This window comes from Cricetulus griseus, chromosome 6, assembly GCF_003668045.3.
Source record: "Cricetulus griseus strain 17A/GY chromosome 6, alternate assembly CriGri-PICRH-1.0, whole genome shotgun sequence".
Taxonomy (NCBI): Eukaryota; Metazoa; Chordata; class Mammalia; order Rodentia; family Cricetidae; genus Cricetulus; species Cricetulus griseus.
In genome coordinates, this window is record NC_048599.1 from 95,188,506 (window position 1) to 95,205,163 (window position 16,658).

The following is a 16,658-nucleotide window of genomic DNA, read 5'->3' on the forward strand; positions in this document are numbered from 1 at the left end:
CTCTTTGAGAATTTCATATGGAGGATTTTGGATCATATTTACCCCCATCACCCAAGTTCTCCCAGATTCAGCTCCTCCTCTATTTGCCCATCTTTAAATCAAATTTGTGTTGCTTATGCATTCTTGGATGTATGGCTATCAGAGTGTAGTCCACCTATCGTAACAGAAAACTGACTCTGTCTCTCCCAGTACCTAACACAACAAGAGTTTTCTGACTGTTGGCTTTTTATTTTGGGGGGAGGGATGGTATTGTATTGGAATTTTTTTCATATTTGTCCTTAAAGTTATTGTTCCAGTTTAACCTAAGAGTTACAACTATCATCGCTGGCCAGTGATGGCACACATCTTTATTCCCAACACTTGTAATGCAGAGGCAGGTAGATGTCTGTGAGTTTGAGACCAACCTGATCTATAGAGTGAGTTCCAGGACAGCTAGGGCTATACAGAGAAACCTTGCCTCGAAAAAAATAGTTACTGCTATCAAAGGAACCTCAGTCTACTTTAATGAACAACCCTTTCAGTTGCTAGTCTAAGTACAAAGTTTTATTTTAAGGATTCAGTTTTTGAGCTTACAAAATGGGGTTTAACAATCACAACAATATTATTGTGTGCAGGGGTGGGTGTTAGAAGAGGAGAAGAAAGCAGTATAAGTGGAATTTTCTTTCTTTCTTTTTAGGTATTTATTTATTATGTATACAGTGTTCTGCCCGCATGTATGGTTCAACACCAGGAGAGGGCACCAGATCTCATATCTCATTGTAGATGGTTGTGAGCCACCATGTGGTTGCTGAGAATTGAGCTCAGGACCTCTGGAAGAGCAGCCAGTGCTCTTAACCACTGAGCTGTCTCTGCAGCCCCAGGATTTTATTTCTTACCAGTGGAAAATAGCAAAACAAAGAAAAGACAATGAAAGCTCTATGCAACAAGTCATAGTTTTTATAACCCCGGGAACATATAAAGTTACGCTGTAATTAACTCATCTAGGGACCAGTCTTAACCACAACAGACTGAGTCAGAGTTCTCTAGAGGAACAAAACCATCAAGCTACTTAGAATTCTGAGACTGAGGCATGCTCATATCCCTGGAGTGATGATTCAGAGGATCCCAACCTGGGAATGCACATTTTGACAATGCTGATGGCCCTTCATAGTCAAAGTAACATAAGGAGGTATTCTCCTGGCTTTGAAAGGCTTGTGTCACACCCTCTACCAAAATATTTTATGTTCAGGCAATGGTAGATGAGTGATTTCAATTTTACGGGATCTTATGATTTGATCTAGAAGTGGGGAGAACACTGGCACTTGTTTTGCTTTATCTGTTCTGGTTGCAGAGAGAGAGAGAGAGAGAGAGAGAGAGAGAGAGAGAGAGAGAGAGAGAGAGAGAGAGAGAGAGAGAGAGAGAGAGAGACTCAAGCAATTTCCTGGGGTTCCGTGCAGAAAACTGGGCTCTTCTGAGATCTGGACTCACCGTTGTCTTTCAACAAGAGGCTCTTCTGTGCCACATTTTGCCCTATGATTTTCTATGACTACCTCAGGAGTACCAATTCTCCTTGCATCTTTATCTGTCACTAGCAATTTCTTCATTCTTGCCATGTCCAAATTCATACCTTTTTAACGAGAAATCTAAAGCTAGGTGTGGTGGTGCACACCTTTAATCTCAGAACTCAGGAGGCAGAGGCGGGTGAATATGAGTTTCAAGCCAGTCTCATCATATGAGCTCAGAGAGAGAGAGAGAGAGAGAGAGAGAGAGAGAGAGAGAGAGAGAGAGAGAGAGAGAGAGAGAGAGGAGAGAGATCTATTGGTTTTTGATGAGCTTTGTGCTCATCCTACATAGCACAGTTTTGGTACTCTAGGAACTGTGTGCCCTTCAATCACTGCTTACCTTCTGCCCAGATAGAGGATCTAAAAGTCATAGTTTCCTGTGATGTTAAATATGACTGCTTAAAGAACATTACATGGGAAGGACTCTGGATAATTCCTGGAAACAAAATGTGTTAGCAATATTGTCTAGCTTATTTATCTCATAAAGATGACTTCAGGCTAAATGACTATATGACAGTAGTCTGAGAAAACAATTCCCTTCCTATGTGACTCATTAGTGCCTTTTGTATTAAAGCATAACCATACATAGGAATGGTGTTTCATTGTAGTAGAAAATTAAAATTAAATTATAAATATAGTTTCCAGCTGTTGAAGTTATTTATAAAATCTCTCACTAACAGGCCTAGACAAATAGCTTTCCAACTGGCACTTAACCATCATGTATTCATGTTATAGTACTGATTGACATTTATCCATCCATCCTTTATTTGTGTGACATATATCAATCATGGATATGTTATAGTATTTACCATTTATTGTCATATTTTTAAATTACACGTTTTCTTTCAGATATGTATAAATTGAGATATGATCTTATATACTCCCTATTTCCTTCCTTCAATTTTTCCATATCCCACTCTTAACTTCATCTTTAATTTTTGATAAGTCATTAGTTCCAATTAGTGCTGCCCACGCTTGCCACATTTATACTTTATCAGTAATACATAGGTGTTGATGAGACTCTGAGTACACTGTGAGGATTTTGAATATTAATCAAATTTCAGTGTAGAGTGATCATTTAGTATAGTGATTCCCAGCACTACAAAAAGTAATAAATATACAGACGCATAAAAATCTAGTAAAGCAAATTGTTGAACATATCATAAAAATGGATCAGATCTATAGGCATCTAGGGCTTAGATGTTCAACTGTTGAAGTTTTAAGCATGAAGTATGGGTCAGCACACGTAGCTAAAGGAAAAATCACCTCCAAAGTATTTACAGTTAATATTTATGAAGTTACCTACACATGAGAAGCACCTCCAATTTTGAACTTTTGAAAAAACATCTTCTTACCTCATTATACAGATATTCACTACTAAATAAATGTTTTCCGATCATATTATGAGTGTTGCAATTAAAAATAGAAATATGTCGTAAGTATGTGTGTGTTGTATAAATGTGGCATGTCTGTATGTATGTGTAATGTATACATATAACATGTGTGGGCTTGGTGTATGCTTATGGCGTGTGTGTGTGTGTGTGTGTGTGTGTGTGTGTGTGTGTGTGTGTGTGTGTGTTCAGGTGGAGAGGCCATATGAGGACATCAGAGGACTCTCTGTTACTCTTCCTCTCTTCCTGCTGTAGTCCTTTGAGACAAGGTCTCTCACTGAATTCAGAGCCAGCCATTTCAGCACAACTGGTGGCCAGCAATCCCCAGCAATTCTCCTGTCTTTGCCTTCACAGTGCTGGGGTTACCAAACGCATGCAGCAGTTCCTGGCTTACATGGGTGCTGGGATTCAACTCAGGTCCTTCTGCTTGGGCAGCAATTACTCTGACACACCTAGACATCTCCACACTTCTGAGGTCTGTTATCTTTGGAACTGCAAGCATCAACAATGATTCTGAGAATTGGTTTCACCTCCAGTGACTCCAAAGAATACATGGAGAAAACGAACCCAAAGAATATATTTGTATGACAAACCTCAGGCAGAAAATGAGATTAAGATAGGATTTAAGAAAAATTTCCTAAATGTCAGAATTTAAATTCTATGAATAGACAAGCATCATTTTGTCAGAAGTGCAGCACAACAACCCTCACCCAGCACCATTTTCCTTGACAGTTGTCATCCTTCTGTACTCATAATATGCTCGATGCTTCCTTATGGCTTTTTTGCCCTGTTTTCTACACAAAACAAGCTATATTCTAAACTATCATTGAATTATAATCTGAATTAAACCTCTGTGGAATGTGTTGGCATGTTTTGTCAACTAAAAGTTTAAGATTGCTAGCCATAGAAATAAATATGATATAGGGCTTCGGACTGCTCAAAACTCAGAGGGCCTTCAAACCTGTAGATACATAATCATAGCACACTGTGGTATATGAAAACCCAGATATATGTAGCCCAGAGAGCACTCATCCAAGAGAGCTGATTATGCACCAGTAGGTAAAGCAGAATCACTAGAGGAAAAAAGATATCTCATTCTTCAAGTCTCACCACTAAGTTTTCAGAGTCTTCCAGATGTAGCTAGGCTGGAAAATTTTCTACCTAAATCTCTGAAGGAAAAGAGAATATGAAAAGTTTTGTTTTACTGGAATGTGTCATTTGTTAATTTCATCACACTGTTGCAAAGTCCTCCTGTATAGTGGTTGGCACTTTGAAAGTTTGCAGGAACAGCTAATGCCAACATTATTACTAACATGCTGTTGTGAAGGAACAGAATATAAATTTAGATCTACATCTGAAGATGCTAAACTACAATAACATGATCTAAACAAATACAAGATATTAAGCAAGGTCTTTTGTAGCTTGGATGTCTGGAATTTATATTTCTTTGTAATACTATGGAGTTTGTCTTTGTTTTGGTCTGGATTTGTTTTCAGACATGGCGTCATAAAACTTTTTAATTTGCTATAGAGATGAGGATGAACTTGTGTGCTAATCTCTCTTCCTCCTCCCAAGAGCTATAATGACAGACATGGACCACTATGCCTAGCATACTACATTTTGAACTTTTTCATTCAAGTAGAGTGCAATAAGTTTGTCTACTTTTGTACTAAGATTTTTCATGTATGTAAGATTAATTCAGTCTAATAAATTAAAATACTTTGTTTCAGTCTGAAACTTAACTCTCCCACTTTATTTGAAAAATAAAATTCCTTTGAAAAACATCCTAAATTGCAGGAAAATGCACAGTGCAGACATTCCATTGAGACCCTTAAGCTGTTTGAGCTGGGAAGAGGTTACAACAAAGTTAGTCAGCTAAGCAGTTCCCTAGGCATAATGTGGTCAAGTTGTTTTATAGAAAAACTGGTTTATAATACACCAAAACATCTCTTATGTTCTCAATGTAAAAAGTAAACATGGAAAACCATGTGGATAGCCCTAGAGCTATAGTGTGGTTATCTACACCAGTGTTGTATACACATCCAAAGGAAATGAAAGCCTTCTGCCAGAGAAATTCCTGTTCTTCCACAGTCACATCAGAAGTAGTCACAGTAACCCAGACAGGGAGCCAACCAAGAGGTCAATTAAGTGATAAAGGAAACACGCTGTACCTGAAGCATCAAAGGTGTTATTCAGCAATTAAGAAGCAGAGATTTGTTATTTGAAGCAGTGTGAGAGACTTGAAGGACATGGTCATAATAAATCAAGTCTGACATGGAGAGATAGGGGATGTTCAAAGATGTGTAATGAAGTACAGATAGGAGGGATAAGTTCTAACATTTTACAGCAAGATAGGTTATCATTGTCCATGCTCCACAAAGACTAGAAAAGGGAAGTTCAAAAGTTCCCAATGTGTAAAATTGACAAATGTCTAAGGAGAGACAAATTTCAGATATCTTGATTTGATTACTCTAATTTGTATCTATGGCATTATCACCTTGTATACAAATTCACATTTGTGTATAAATTCAAAAGAATAGATATATATCTATAATATTTTGGATTTTTCTTCAACACTTAAGAGTTTCCCTAAAACTTCTTCAATATATTTAATGTTAAACTCAAAATGTGATGGCTGTAGTTTGGGGAACTGGATTGACTGTTTGTTGGAAGCACTGGAGTATTTTTTCCCTTTCCATCAATATCTAGTTGCTAAGTAAGATTTAGTGCAGGTTAACCTAGGCAGCAAATGAGAGAGGAAATTTTAAAGCTTAATTCCTGCATACCTTTGTTAGTCTCACTGCCCTACCTACCATCTGTCACTGCCACAGACTAATTTCCTTGCTGTCAAAACATGTGGTGAGGACAATGTTCTCTGAGTATGTGGTTGCTTCCCTTTCTTAGCAGCATGTGCTTAACCTCTGGGTCTTTCACAGTCTGCCTGGTTATCAGCATCCTGGCTTGCCTCTCTTTATGCACTGAGTATTTGGATAGGTTTCTAGAGATTGCTTTGTTATTTTATTGTATCATTCTCAAGTTATTGCAAAGCCATTCGTTCCACAAGCCTGTGCTAAATCATTTCTTTGAAAAGCCATTTTCTTTTAAATAACCCTAAGTAAAGAACTCATTATGACATTTTCAGCATGATTTTTCCCCAATGAGACATTGTAAAACCAAATCGCAGTAGGAAAATCACCATGAACATCATAGAACATGAGGGAGTATCACACCTTCAAAAACACTGCAGCCACTGATGAGAAGGAAAAGTCACACTGAAATCTGAAAAAAAAATGACTCAAACATCCAGGAGTGTGGGACATGCTCTTTAGTTTTCATGGATTCTTGTGGTGAAGTCAAGGAGACGGAGTGGAAAAGCTACAGGACTGTTCACAATAAATAGACCAAGTCTCCAGATCAAAACTGGATAAATGCATTTGAACTGTTAATTACACTGTAATTCTTCACTTCTTAAACCTCTCTGTCATTCTTTCTTGCTATGATGATAAACAATCTATAGAACTGAGTAAAAGTAAGAAGTGGTCCACAGCAGTTTGCTCCAGTAAGCTGCTTGATCATTTGTATTTTCTTTAGTTATTTTGAGGTTTCATGAAAAATATTTTTTGTTCTTTCTTATTGACACTATTATTATTATTATTATTATTATTATTATTATTATTATTATTGCTAATATGGTCAAGTAGCAAGAAATGAGCATTTTTCTTTCACACATACCTATTTTCTTCCCAACTTGATCCCTCCATCCCAACTAAAATTATAGTAGATATAGACCTTTATAAAAATGAAGGTGAACAAAAGAAAAGTAATTGGAGAGTGATGTTTTAATGGCATTTGAGATATGGTATATAATCAGGAAGAAAAGCAGTAGCTGTCAGTGGAGCACAGCAACCATGTGGAAGACTCCCTGACACAGGGTAGCTGAGCTTATACATCTTCAGAGAAAATGCTTCCCAGATTATTCTGTCAAACTGTCAATCAAATGGAAAGAAAAGGAAAAATATTTTTAGCATTCAGAGACACAAAGATGTGTGTCCCATATGCACTCCATTGGAATGTACTAGAGAGTGTGAGTTTTAAATCAAGATAGAGAAAACTGAGAAAGGAGGAAGTCACTGCCTTCAGAAACAGGTAATCCATAAAGAATGTGGACATGGGAAGCCTCAGGGTGGGCACTGCACTCCAGAGTAAGAGGGAAACTCTAACAGATTTGGCTAGGAGAAAACAAACTCTAAGACAGAAGTCTCCAGAGCAAAGAATTATTGATTGTATATAGCAGACGTGATGGTTTCCGTGGGCAATATCTATAGATGTGGAGAAAACGATACTAGTAAAACTGAAGTAGTTGATGACCATCTAGCAGTGATAACAGAATCTAGGAATGGGACTGAAATAACACATTATCAGCTATGCAATGAGTTAGGTCCAGGAGTCACCAAGGCACAAAGACTGTTATGGGTATGCTAGAATGAGGCAGACATGTAAACATCTAAACCCTTATCTAACAAGAACACTTGGAGTCAATGAACAGAGGAAGATTGGCTGTCCCAGTGTCATCGAGTGTTCCTACCACAGAGCCACCAGCAGACTACTCAGAACATCCTGGGCCACTGCGCAGACACAGTTACCAATGTGAGGATTCCTTCCTGTTCACTGTCATCATCACTCCAGGGATCAGTTCTAAGAATTAAGTTCTTGATTTTAATAAGCAGAGTTGCTTTGCTTTCCTAGTTAAACCTTGGCCAGATTATTTGAGATTTTTCTTTCTCCCACTTTTTGTTAAACTGCAAAGAATTTGCTGCCACTTAGAAGTTGATAGTAACATCATTTTCACACCTACTGTTTGTTGTCAATGCCAATTTTTTAAAAAATCCCTAAAAGAATCTCAGTAGGAAACAATCATTTGCAATGATCGATCCTCAGTTGCAGTGGATATTGAAGCCACATTACTAGTGAGGTAAGGGAATTCTATAAAATTCAACAAGAGAAGTTGGTGAGAGACAGAGAGAGAGGGGAGAGAATCATGTAGATTAGAAGTCAGAAGTTGGTTTTTATGTTTGTTGGTTTGGTTGTTTTAGCTTTTGTCTTTTTTGCACTGTACACAAGAGTCTTCACAGTAAGCAGTAAATGCTGCCTTCCTTTTGAGCCGTGCTGGATTGCTGCCTATGCTAGGAATTGCATCTCTGGGGAAAGCCTGGGCTTTCAAGAGCTTCTTTAAAAGCCTCAATTTTCTTCTTGCTGAGTGTCAAATGTACCAGAAAGATGTCTATGCTTTGGGTACTATTATGGAAATGTTTCTGTTTATTAGGCTTTCTTGTGTACCATTATAACCTGAAAAATTCCATGTTGATTTTCTATCTGTAGTTTTATTTTTGTATGCATGTTTCTCTAAAAATCTATTTTTATATAGTTTTCCTTCTCTGCTGATATATTTTTAAAGCTTGTTGGTATATGATTCTGCATTAATTAAATGTTCCAAGCCACTTCCTATGTTTGTTTCTATCCCCCCAAATTTGGATGGTGACATCTAATCCTCCTACTTTTCAAGATGATAGTATCTGGAGGAGCTGCCTGTGGGATGAGACTAGACCTGAGGCCACAGTACTAGTAAATGGAACCTGCCTTGCTGAAAGAAGCCTTTTAATAAAAGCTCATTTGCTTTTTTGCCAGCAGAGGTACAGTGAAAAGGGGAAGAGAACCCGGGGCTAGCCTTGATTTGAGGAGCTAGCCTTGGATTTGCAGGCCTTGCTGGAGGACTCGGCCTCTGGAGCTCCAGAACTATGAAGAAGGAACACCTGTTATCAGCTACCCACCACATGCTGTTTTGTATTTTTAGCCATTTTTCTTCAGTATCACACACTCAAGGGCCCAGTCTAGGCAATAGTGCCACTTGCCATGGTCTAGTCCTTCCTACGTCAGCTAACAAACCTCACAGAAGTGCTCATAGGCCAACATCACCTAAAGAATTGCCCTCTTGAAACTATCTTCCCAGGTGATTCCCAGTTGTGTTAATTTGACTCTCAGCAAGTCAACCACCACACCTCACCGTTTTCCAACACTGTGAGGTAAATCTGCTCTTGTCTTTCTTCCTGTGCCCTGCCCTTATCGCTAGCTTTTCAACTCTCTTGTCTTATTGGTGAAGTTTAAGTGGTAAACAGTAATAAAGCCTTTTAAAAAGAAGTCTACTATTTTGAATTTCAAATAATAAATCTCCCTTTGACTATTTTCTGTTTGATTTTAAAAGTATATGACAAATTTATTTCCTGGTTCATTTTGCATCAGCACCAGCACCCTTTCCCAGTATCGGTTCATCCAATGTGAGAGAGTCAGTTTGCCTGTAGATTTCCAGCATTTCTAGATTATCTAGTGTTTCTTTGATGGTGGCTCAGCCCAAGCCTTTTATGGGGTTTCTTATCTTTTTTTTTACCCTGCCATTGGCCAGATGCCAATCACTATACACAGTCTAGAAAGCAGCTCTCTAGTCAGTATTTTTTTTCAGAGAAGCAGTGGGCATGGTGTGGAATGGGGAAAGAAAGCTCCCCTAGCTTCCCTGCCTCTACACTCTCCACGGTGAGTTTACAGGGCTATACTAACCATCTCTGGAAAGAAGCAAAGATGTGGTGTATTGTAGGTGGTAGGATAAGACAGATTCACCACATGCAGTGTGAGAAATGATTAATAGTCTTTACACTGGTGCGGTATTCACAGATGCACCCAAAGTTGTGTGATCCCTTTGGTTTAGTAGCATGGCCCCTTAGGGATGCCCATAGACTTGAAGTATCAGGGAAGGAGAAGAACACAGCTAGGAGACAGAATAATTAAGAGACTGACAGACAGACAGACAGACAAAGGTGGGGGAGGGGAGAGAAAGCACATGTCTGAAAGACAACTCTATAGAAGAGAAGGAGAGGAGGGGAGAGAGGAGGGGGAGGAGGGGGAGGAGGGCTGAGAGGGAGAAGAGAAAGGGGAGGAGGGGGAGGAAGGGGAAGAGGAGGAGGAGAGGGTGAAGGAAGATCCTTCAGGGAGAATGAACAAGCATCAGGAAGCCTCCACTCTCTTCCTCCCTTCCCCTTCCTCTGATCCTCCTTGCTTCTGATTAACAATCTAGTCTCTTTCCGTAGGTCAGACTCAGAGTGTACAGAGCATAATAATCTCTAGCCAGAGAGACAGGAGGGACAACTGAGAGATGTATTTAACAAAGAACAGCTGAGCTAAGTGGTAAATGAGTTCTCTATCGTGCAGAAGAATGACATTTGGGACATTAAGCTGCTCTGCAGTGCAGCTGTAATGAGTGTCCCTACATTAGACCTAGCCAGTCTCCTTGATTTGAGTAACTAACTTATTACTAGGAGAAAGTCTCTGTCTCATCATCAAGACACACAGCTTCAAATGTGTACACTAGATTTTAGAATATGTTTATTTAAACCATAGTGTTTCAGAGCTATTAACAGTGACCAGGTGTAAATGATTAGTTCTGTCTTAGAGTTATATGGTTGTACAGTTTTTTTTTTATTTTGTTTGTTTGGTCTCCAAGGAGAAAGGAGTGGATCTTGAAGGCCTTTCTAACTATCTGTGGACTTAAAAGGGAATTCTTCTTTTACATGCTGGGAATTATGCAATGCCTATTTCTGTAAAACAATAAGCTAATATCCCTTGAAGTAGTGAAAAATATTTTACTAACTTGTCATAATCTTAGAGAAGAGGAAACGTTGGATATAATTTTAGACATAGAAAAATCCACTCAGAGGGCAGTTACTTTGTGCTCATGCTTCCCATGTCTCTTGATTGAACTACCTGTGCTTTGAAAATGATGAGGAAATAATGCATCTTAATTGGACACAGACAGGCTTTCCCCTTCATCACCACTCTAAAGGATACAGCATGGCATCTGCTTACACACTACTCATACATTAAGCATTAAGGATCTCAAGAAATTTTCAGTGATTTCAACCATAGGGGACATTGCATAGAAGACTGTCCCCCCTTATGCAGGATTTGAGTAGCAATAGATTTGGGTATCTGCATGGGGCCTAACCTCAATTTTCCATATATAGTGAGAGATGACTAAACTGTGAATAGGATTATGTTGTTCCTTTAAATGGAAACTATAATCACTTAAATATATTTTAAGACTAATATAATTTGCCATACTGTTTTATTATGCACATTGAGGTACAAAACATGTTATCTACATGCATATATAAGTATACAGCCATCAATTATTACAGTCAGGAAAAGGAATGTATCCATCTCCCTATATAGTTACCTTTTTTTTTTTTTGGCTGTACATACAGGTGCCTAAAATCTATCCTTTAGTGAATTCCCTGGATACAATGTAATGTTACTCCATGGAGTCCTTACAAGTACAGCAGTAACCACATTTTTCTCTTTTCTTCAATGCTACAAATTTTTAGGGAACTGTAGAGCCCATGATTCATTATTCACCAATACTATGACAACATGGAAAAAAGTGTCTGAAATGGCTTTGGTGTTCTTGTTACTTTGTGTTGTTTTAGATTGCAAACCGGGTTTCCTGAAAGTGACACTGTATTTTCTTGTCCTAACAGTTCTGTGAGATTTCATTCTGTCCTTCCTCTGTCCATATATAATGTAGTAACATCCTCTATCAAGCTTTCAACTTCAACATTACTCTGTTGGTTCTTAGGGAAGGGCTATTTTAACACACATTCAGTTCTAGTCATTTCTTCTAGAGATTTAGTAGTTTGAATCTCTCAAGGTTCATTTTATCAGAGTCCTTAAATTTGTTAGATGTTTTCATGATTTCATTTTAATTATATTTTAACAGCCTTATTGATAATTTTTGACATCATTGTTATATTTGGGATAATATTTGTCTTTGTTTTCGTCTCAGTATCTTTCAAAGAATTAGGTTTCATTATGACATTTTCAAACAAAATTTTCACCTTCTGGTTCTCTCCTTCCCCCTTTCCTTGTGCCCTCTCTCCCCTTTGTGACTCCCACTCCCAGTAGCCACCTTTCTGCTGTCATGCCACCTATGATCGTGTAATTCTGCTCACACACACTTTCTCAACACTTCATTATTGATACATATGTCTGCCTCTACACATGGTCTGATAAATATGGGACTCAGTGTCAGAACAAATAGGAGATAGTTCTGTGTGTGTGTGTGTGTGTGTGTGTGTGTGTGTGTGTGTGTGTAAGGAATAAATGGCATGGCTTGGTTTCTAAGTATGGACATAATCCTTCAGAGATTTTATGAGATAGGTATTTTCCCGGATATACTTAGTATCCTAGAAAGAAATAAACAGAACATAAACAGTTAATGATGCTGATGATAAAAATATTCTAATGAGTGGAGAACTTGAATACAGTTTTGCATCTATGTTTATATCATAGTTTTCAAATTTATTCATAAATATTATTATACTCATATTTACATGTTCATTTAGAAATAAATATTTTGTGCACCGGGCAGTGGTGGTGCATGCCTTTAATCCCAGCACTCAGGAGGCAGAGGCAGGTGGATCTTGGTGGGTTCAAGGCCAGCCTCATCCACAAAATGAGTTCCAGCCCAGCCTGTTATACCAAGAAACCCTGTCTCCAAAAATAAATAATAAATTAATTAATTAATTAATAAATATTTTGAGCTTATGAACAAAAGCAGTGAGGAAAAAAGGGAGTTTTAATCATCCATATATATATATATATATATATATATATATATATATATATCCTTCAGTCTTTTAGGGTAGAAAATATTAATGTTTATAAGCCTTCATCACATTCCTATACACATGCTGATCGTGTATATATTACAGCTCTTCCTATAACAGGATATTGATGGAGTGACTCACTGGGGACCGCTTGGGCATCTGAGTAACCCTCCAGGAAGCATTCCTCTTGTGTTGTATGAACTTTTGTCCATTTTTGGGCTCTTCATTTTGATTCTTTTATTATATATTTTATTCATCAGGATTAGGTTTAGTTTCATACATATGAAATTCCAAGTAATTGTGGCCATAGCCTGGTCTTGATGGTCTTTCTCCTGGTCCCCAAATGCTGCAATTAGAGGTGCATGCCACCATGCCAGGCATAGTTATTTACATCTTGCTTATCTGACATCCTCGGTGGGTGGTGCATTAGTTATGTTTCCATCTTTATCATCTCAAAACTTGACAGAAACAACTTAAAGGGAGAAAGGTTTGTCTTGTTCGCAAATTCCACCAATTATGACAGTGAAGATACACTTGGCCAAGCTGCTCCCAGCATGGCCAGCCAGAGAACTGAACAAGGGGAGTGCTGGCACTCGATGCCATTCTGTTTTCCCCAGCCTATCTTCTCTCTCACTGAATTTCCACCTGGAAATACCCACATAGACATACCCAGAGATTTGATAGTCTTCTAGGTTGTTGTCAGTCCTTCCTTGGTACAGGGATGGAGGCTTTTCAGTTTGGAGGAAATAGCTAAACAACCATGTATAATGCAAAATAAAATCAGACTATGAAAGAGACTTCTGTACTGTGTTGTTTGCAATACTACTCATAAGATCCAAAACCCAAAACACTTTCAGTGTTCCATCTCAATGAATAAATGAGGAAGATACGGTACAAGTATATTGGAATACTATTCAGCCACCAATGATCATTATGTGGAAAACTTACTGTTTGTCAAGTATTTCATGCAGCCATCAACAATCAAACAGAACTCAACAATTCTCATGAGGGGAATAGATCCGTGATAGGTATTTATAGTTGCAGACAGAAATAGAAGTGAAAATCCCTGGTACTTATAAATAAAAGGCAATTTGACCAAATTTAAAAGTATGTAGGCCAGAAATTTCCAAAACCTTTACATGTTAACTTCATTATTAACACATTCAGTGTTTCATAAAGCCTCAAAGCTAGGCTTAGCATTTCCTTCTCATGTAGCTTGTTAGAGCTGTGCTTTCCTCAACTTGGGCTTTATTTTGCTGTACTTACTCCTGTAAGTCATTTACTGCTATGTACAACTCACTTTGTGATTTGTCTATTTTACTTCACAAAATTAATGTTGTGAAAGTGTAATAATTCACAGCTCCTCAAGAAGTTTTAATGAAGATATGACATTTTCTACAGAGAAAGTGTTTCCCCAGGTGGAGAAATGTCAACTGGCTTTTGCAAAGTTCTCAATTACCAAATTACCAAAAGGCAGCTGTTGGAAAATCAAAGTTATCCTTTGTTACCTAGTGCTCAAGTGTAGGTTGTGTTCTGCCTTCTCCTTTAAACAGAGTTGGAATTAAATTGTCTGAGCACTAAGAGAAATATCTAAGTTCTCTTCACATTGCTAACCTGTAGCATGTGTAGAACAGGGGCATATGGTCCTCTGTGCTCAGTGAAAGATGGCCAATCTAGACAAGCAATATGGCTCCTGCTCAGCTCAGGGAAGCATCTCCAGAAACTTGCCCTTTACAATTTAATTCCTGGATGTTCCCCACCATGTCACATTCATATCCAGGTCATTTTTGCATTATCTCAATGTATTGGATGTCTGTTGTTACATGACAATTGTCTCCAAATTCAGGGTCTTCAAACATTAATCTTAATCATCTTAGAGTCAGTGTCAATCAGGATCTAGACCTGTCTTAGTTGCGCTTCACAGTTTTAAATTCTTCTAAGAATCGGAACTCATGGTCCTGCGAGCAAAGCCAAGAGAAACTATTTTTCAGATTCACCTTAGCTGAAAAACTATTGCAGTGCACTAGTAGTGTAGATGAGTGTTTATCACTGTGAAAAATACCAGATAGAAGTGATTTAAGTGAAGATTTCTTTTGGCTCCTGGGTTTTGATATTTCAGTCCATTGCTGTGGGCCTGTGCTGAGGAAGAGTATGGAGGAACTGGAACAGAGGGGCACTAGACCAGAGTCGCTCATCTCCCGGCAGCCAGCTTTGCCTTTTAGCATCGTCCCTTTGTTGTATACAGTGAATAATACTCAAAGTGCTGCCAGAAGATAACATGGACAGCCCTGAAGAAGCAGAATAATCAGAGATAAAATTCCAGTCAAAAGTAAAATCTTTTTTTTTTCTTTTTGGTTTTTTTGAGACAGGGTTTCTCTGTGTAGCTTTGGAGCCTATCCTGGCACTCACTCTGGAGACCAGGCTGGCCTCAAACTCACAGAGATCTGCCTGCCTCTGCCTCCCGAGTGCTGGGATTAAAGGTGTGTGCCAACAAAAGTAAAATCTTAGGAAAGTGTTTTTTTTTTTTTTTTTTAAACTCGTCTTGAATTTTCAGGAAAAAAGACTTCTTGCAGATGGTTCTCACACTACATACTAATCTAATATTCCCCAGAAGTGAATATCATTTCCAATGATTACTTACATGAGAAAGATTGGTTTTAGTTATACAAAAATGAAAACCTCTGTTTAATGACCTAGAAGTAGGTAAGTTTTACTTAGTTCATGTATTTAATGCAGAGCTATTTCTACTGGCTTATAAGAATTCTGTTCTTCTCTTTGTCTCTCTTTTGGAATAGACTAAGATGTCTAGTGAAGCAGCTGGAGAAAGGTGATGTCAATGTGGTCGACCTAAAGAAGAACATTGAATATGCAGCATCAGTGCTGGAAGCAGTTTACATTGATGAGACAAGGTAAGTCTTACCCCACCCCACTTTTTCTTCATTGCTCCTCTCTTCTCTTCATCTTCCTTTTTGACTCTCCTATATTACATACAAAATTTAGCAATTTTTAATGTGAAATGAAATTCAAAATTTTATTAAAATTTAGAGTTCATTTTCATGTAGCTAGTTAACTGGAATATATTTCTGAAAACATGCTATAGTAAAAAATACTTGAATATAATAAAATAGTCAAACAGTAAATTTATTAAACAAAAATTATTACATTTCTTGCTCCTCCAGCTTCACTGTCCTTAGACTTTTAGATAGCAGGATATATTCACTAATATAAAAATTTCTATTATTTCATATTTCAACATTTTGAGAAAAGAGATCCATGAGATGGCTTCATCAGGACCTGTATGTTAGACTTCTGAAGTTTAGCCAAGTATCCCATGCTACAAGACTAGAGTCACAGTTGACAGTTGGAGGAGGTTTGGAAAAGGAGATTTATTTGAAGAAGTTTCCAGAACAGTACTATGGCTCTCGGCCAAATCTGTTATCCCTCACAAGCATTTGTAAACTCAAGTGATTTGAGCAGTTTCTCCTGGTCCTCAGAAAACACTGAGGCAGGTTTCTGAATTTCCCACCAGAAATGATAAAAAGCTACAGGTAGAAGTGATGTACTTTGAGTTCAGAGTTGAGAGAATGTACAGAAGCAGAGGTGTGCACTTCTGGAGCTCCAGTCAAAGACAGAAAGCAGAATTAGGAGAGGTTACCTGGCATACCAAAGACCATTGATGTTAGATGGTAAAATAAAGGCTGTGACTTCCCACATTGGAGTTAGGGCCAGAATTCCATCAGGGCAGTAATAATTTTGGAGAAAATAAGGTTCAAGTTATATTCTTGAATTATCTCTGAAGAACCCATAAATGACCCACGGTAGGATGAAAGAACCAGAAGTAAGGAATTGATTGTGTGGATTGCAGTAACACCAACAATCCATTAAGATCCTTATCCTTAATTCCTTCTCCATCCAAAATCATCATTGAACTACCAGTAACAGGAAAGTGAGCAGAGGACGAGTGTGTGCATGCCAACAGGTTGGTTCCCCTCCATTCATGTTCACCTAGGTCAGGC

The 16,658-nt window shown here is 38.1% G+C and overlaps 1 protein-coding gene across 1 annotated transcript in view; it reads left to right on the plus strand.

Moving 5' to 3' along the window:
- Pde1a (phosphodiesterase 1A) overlaps nt 1-16,658 on the plus strand; it is a 299,343-nt gene that overhangs the window by 186,403 nt on the left and 96,282 nt on the right. Inside the window, exon 2 of the mRNA XM_035446645.1 lies at nt 15,438-15,551. Coding sequence (XP_035302536.1) covers nt 15,438-15,551 — 114 coding nt within the window. The remainder of the gene's footprint in view (nt 1-15,437; nt 15,552-16,658) is intronic.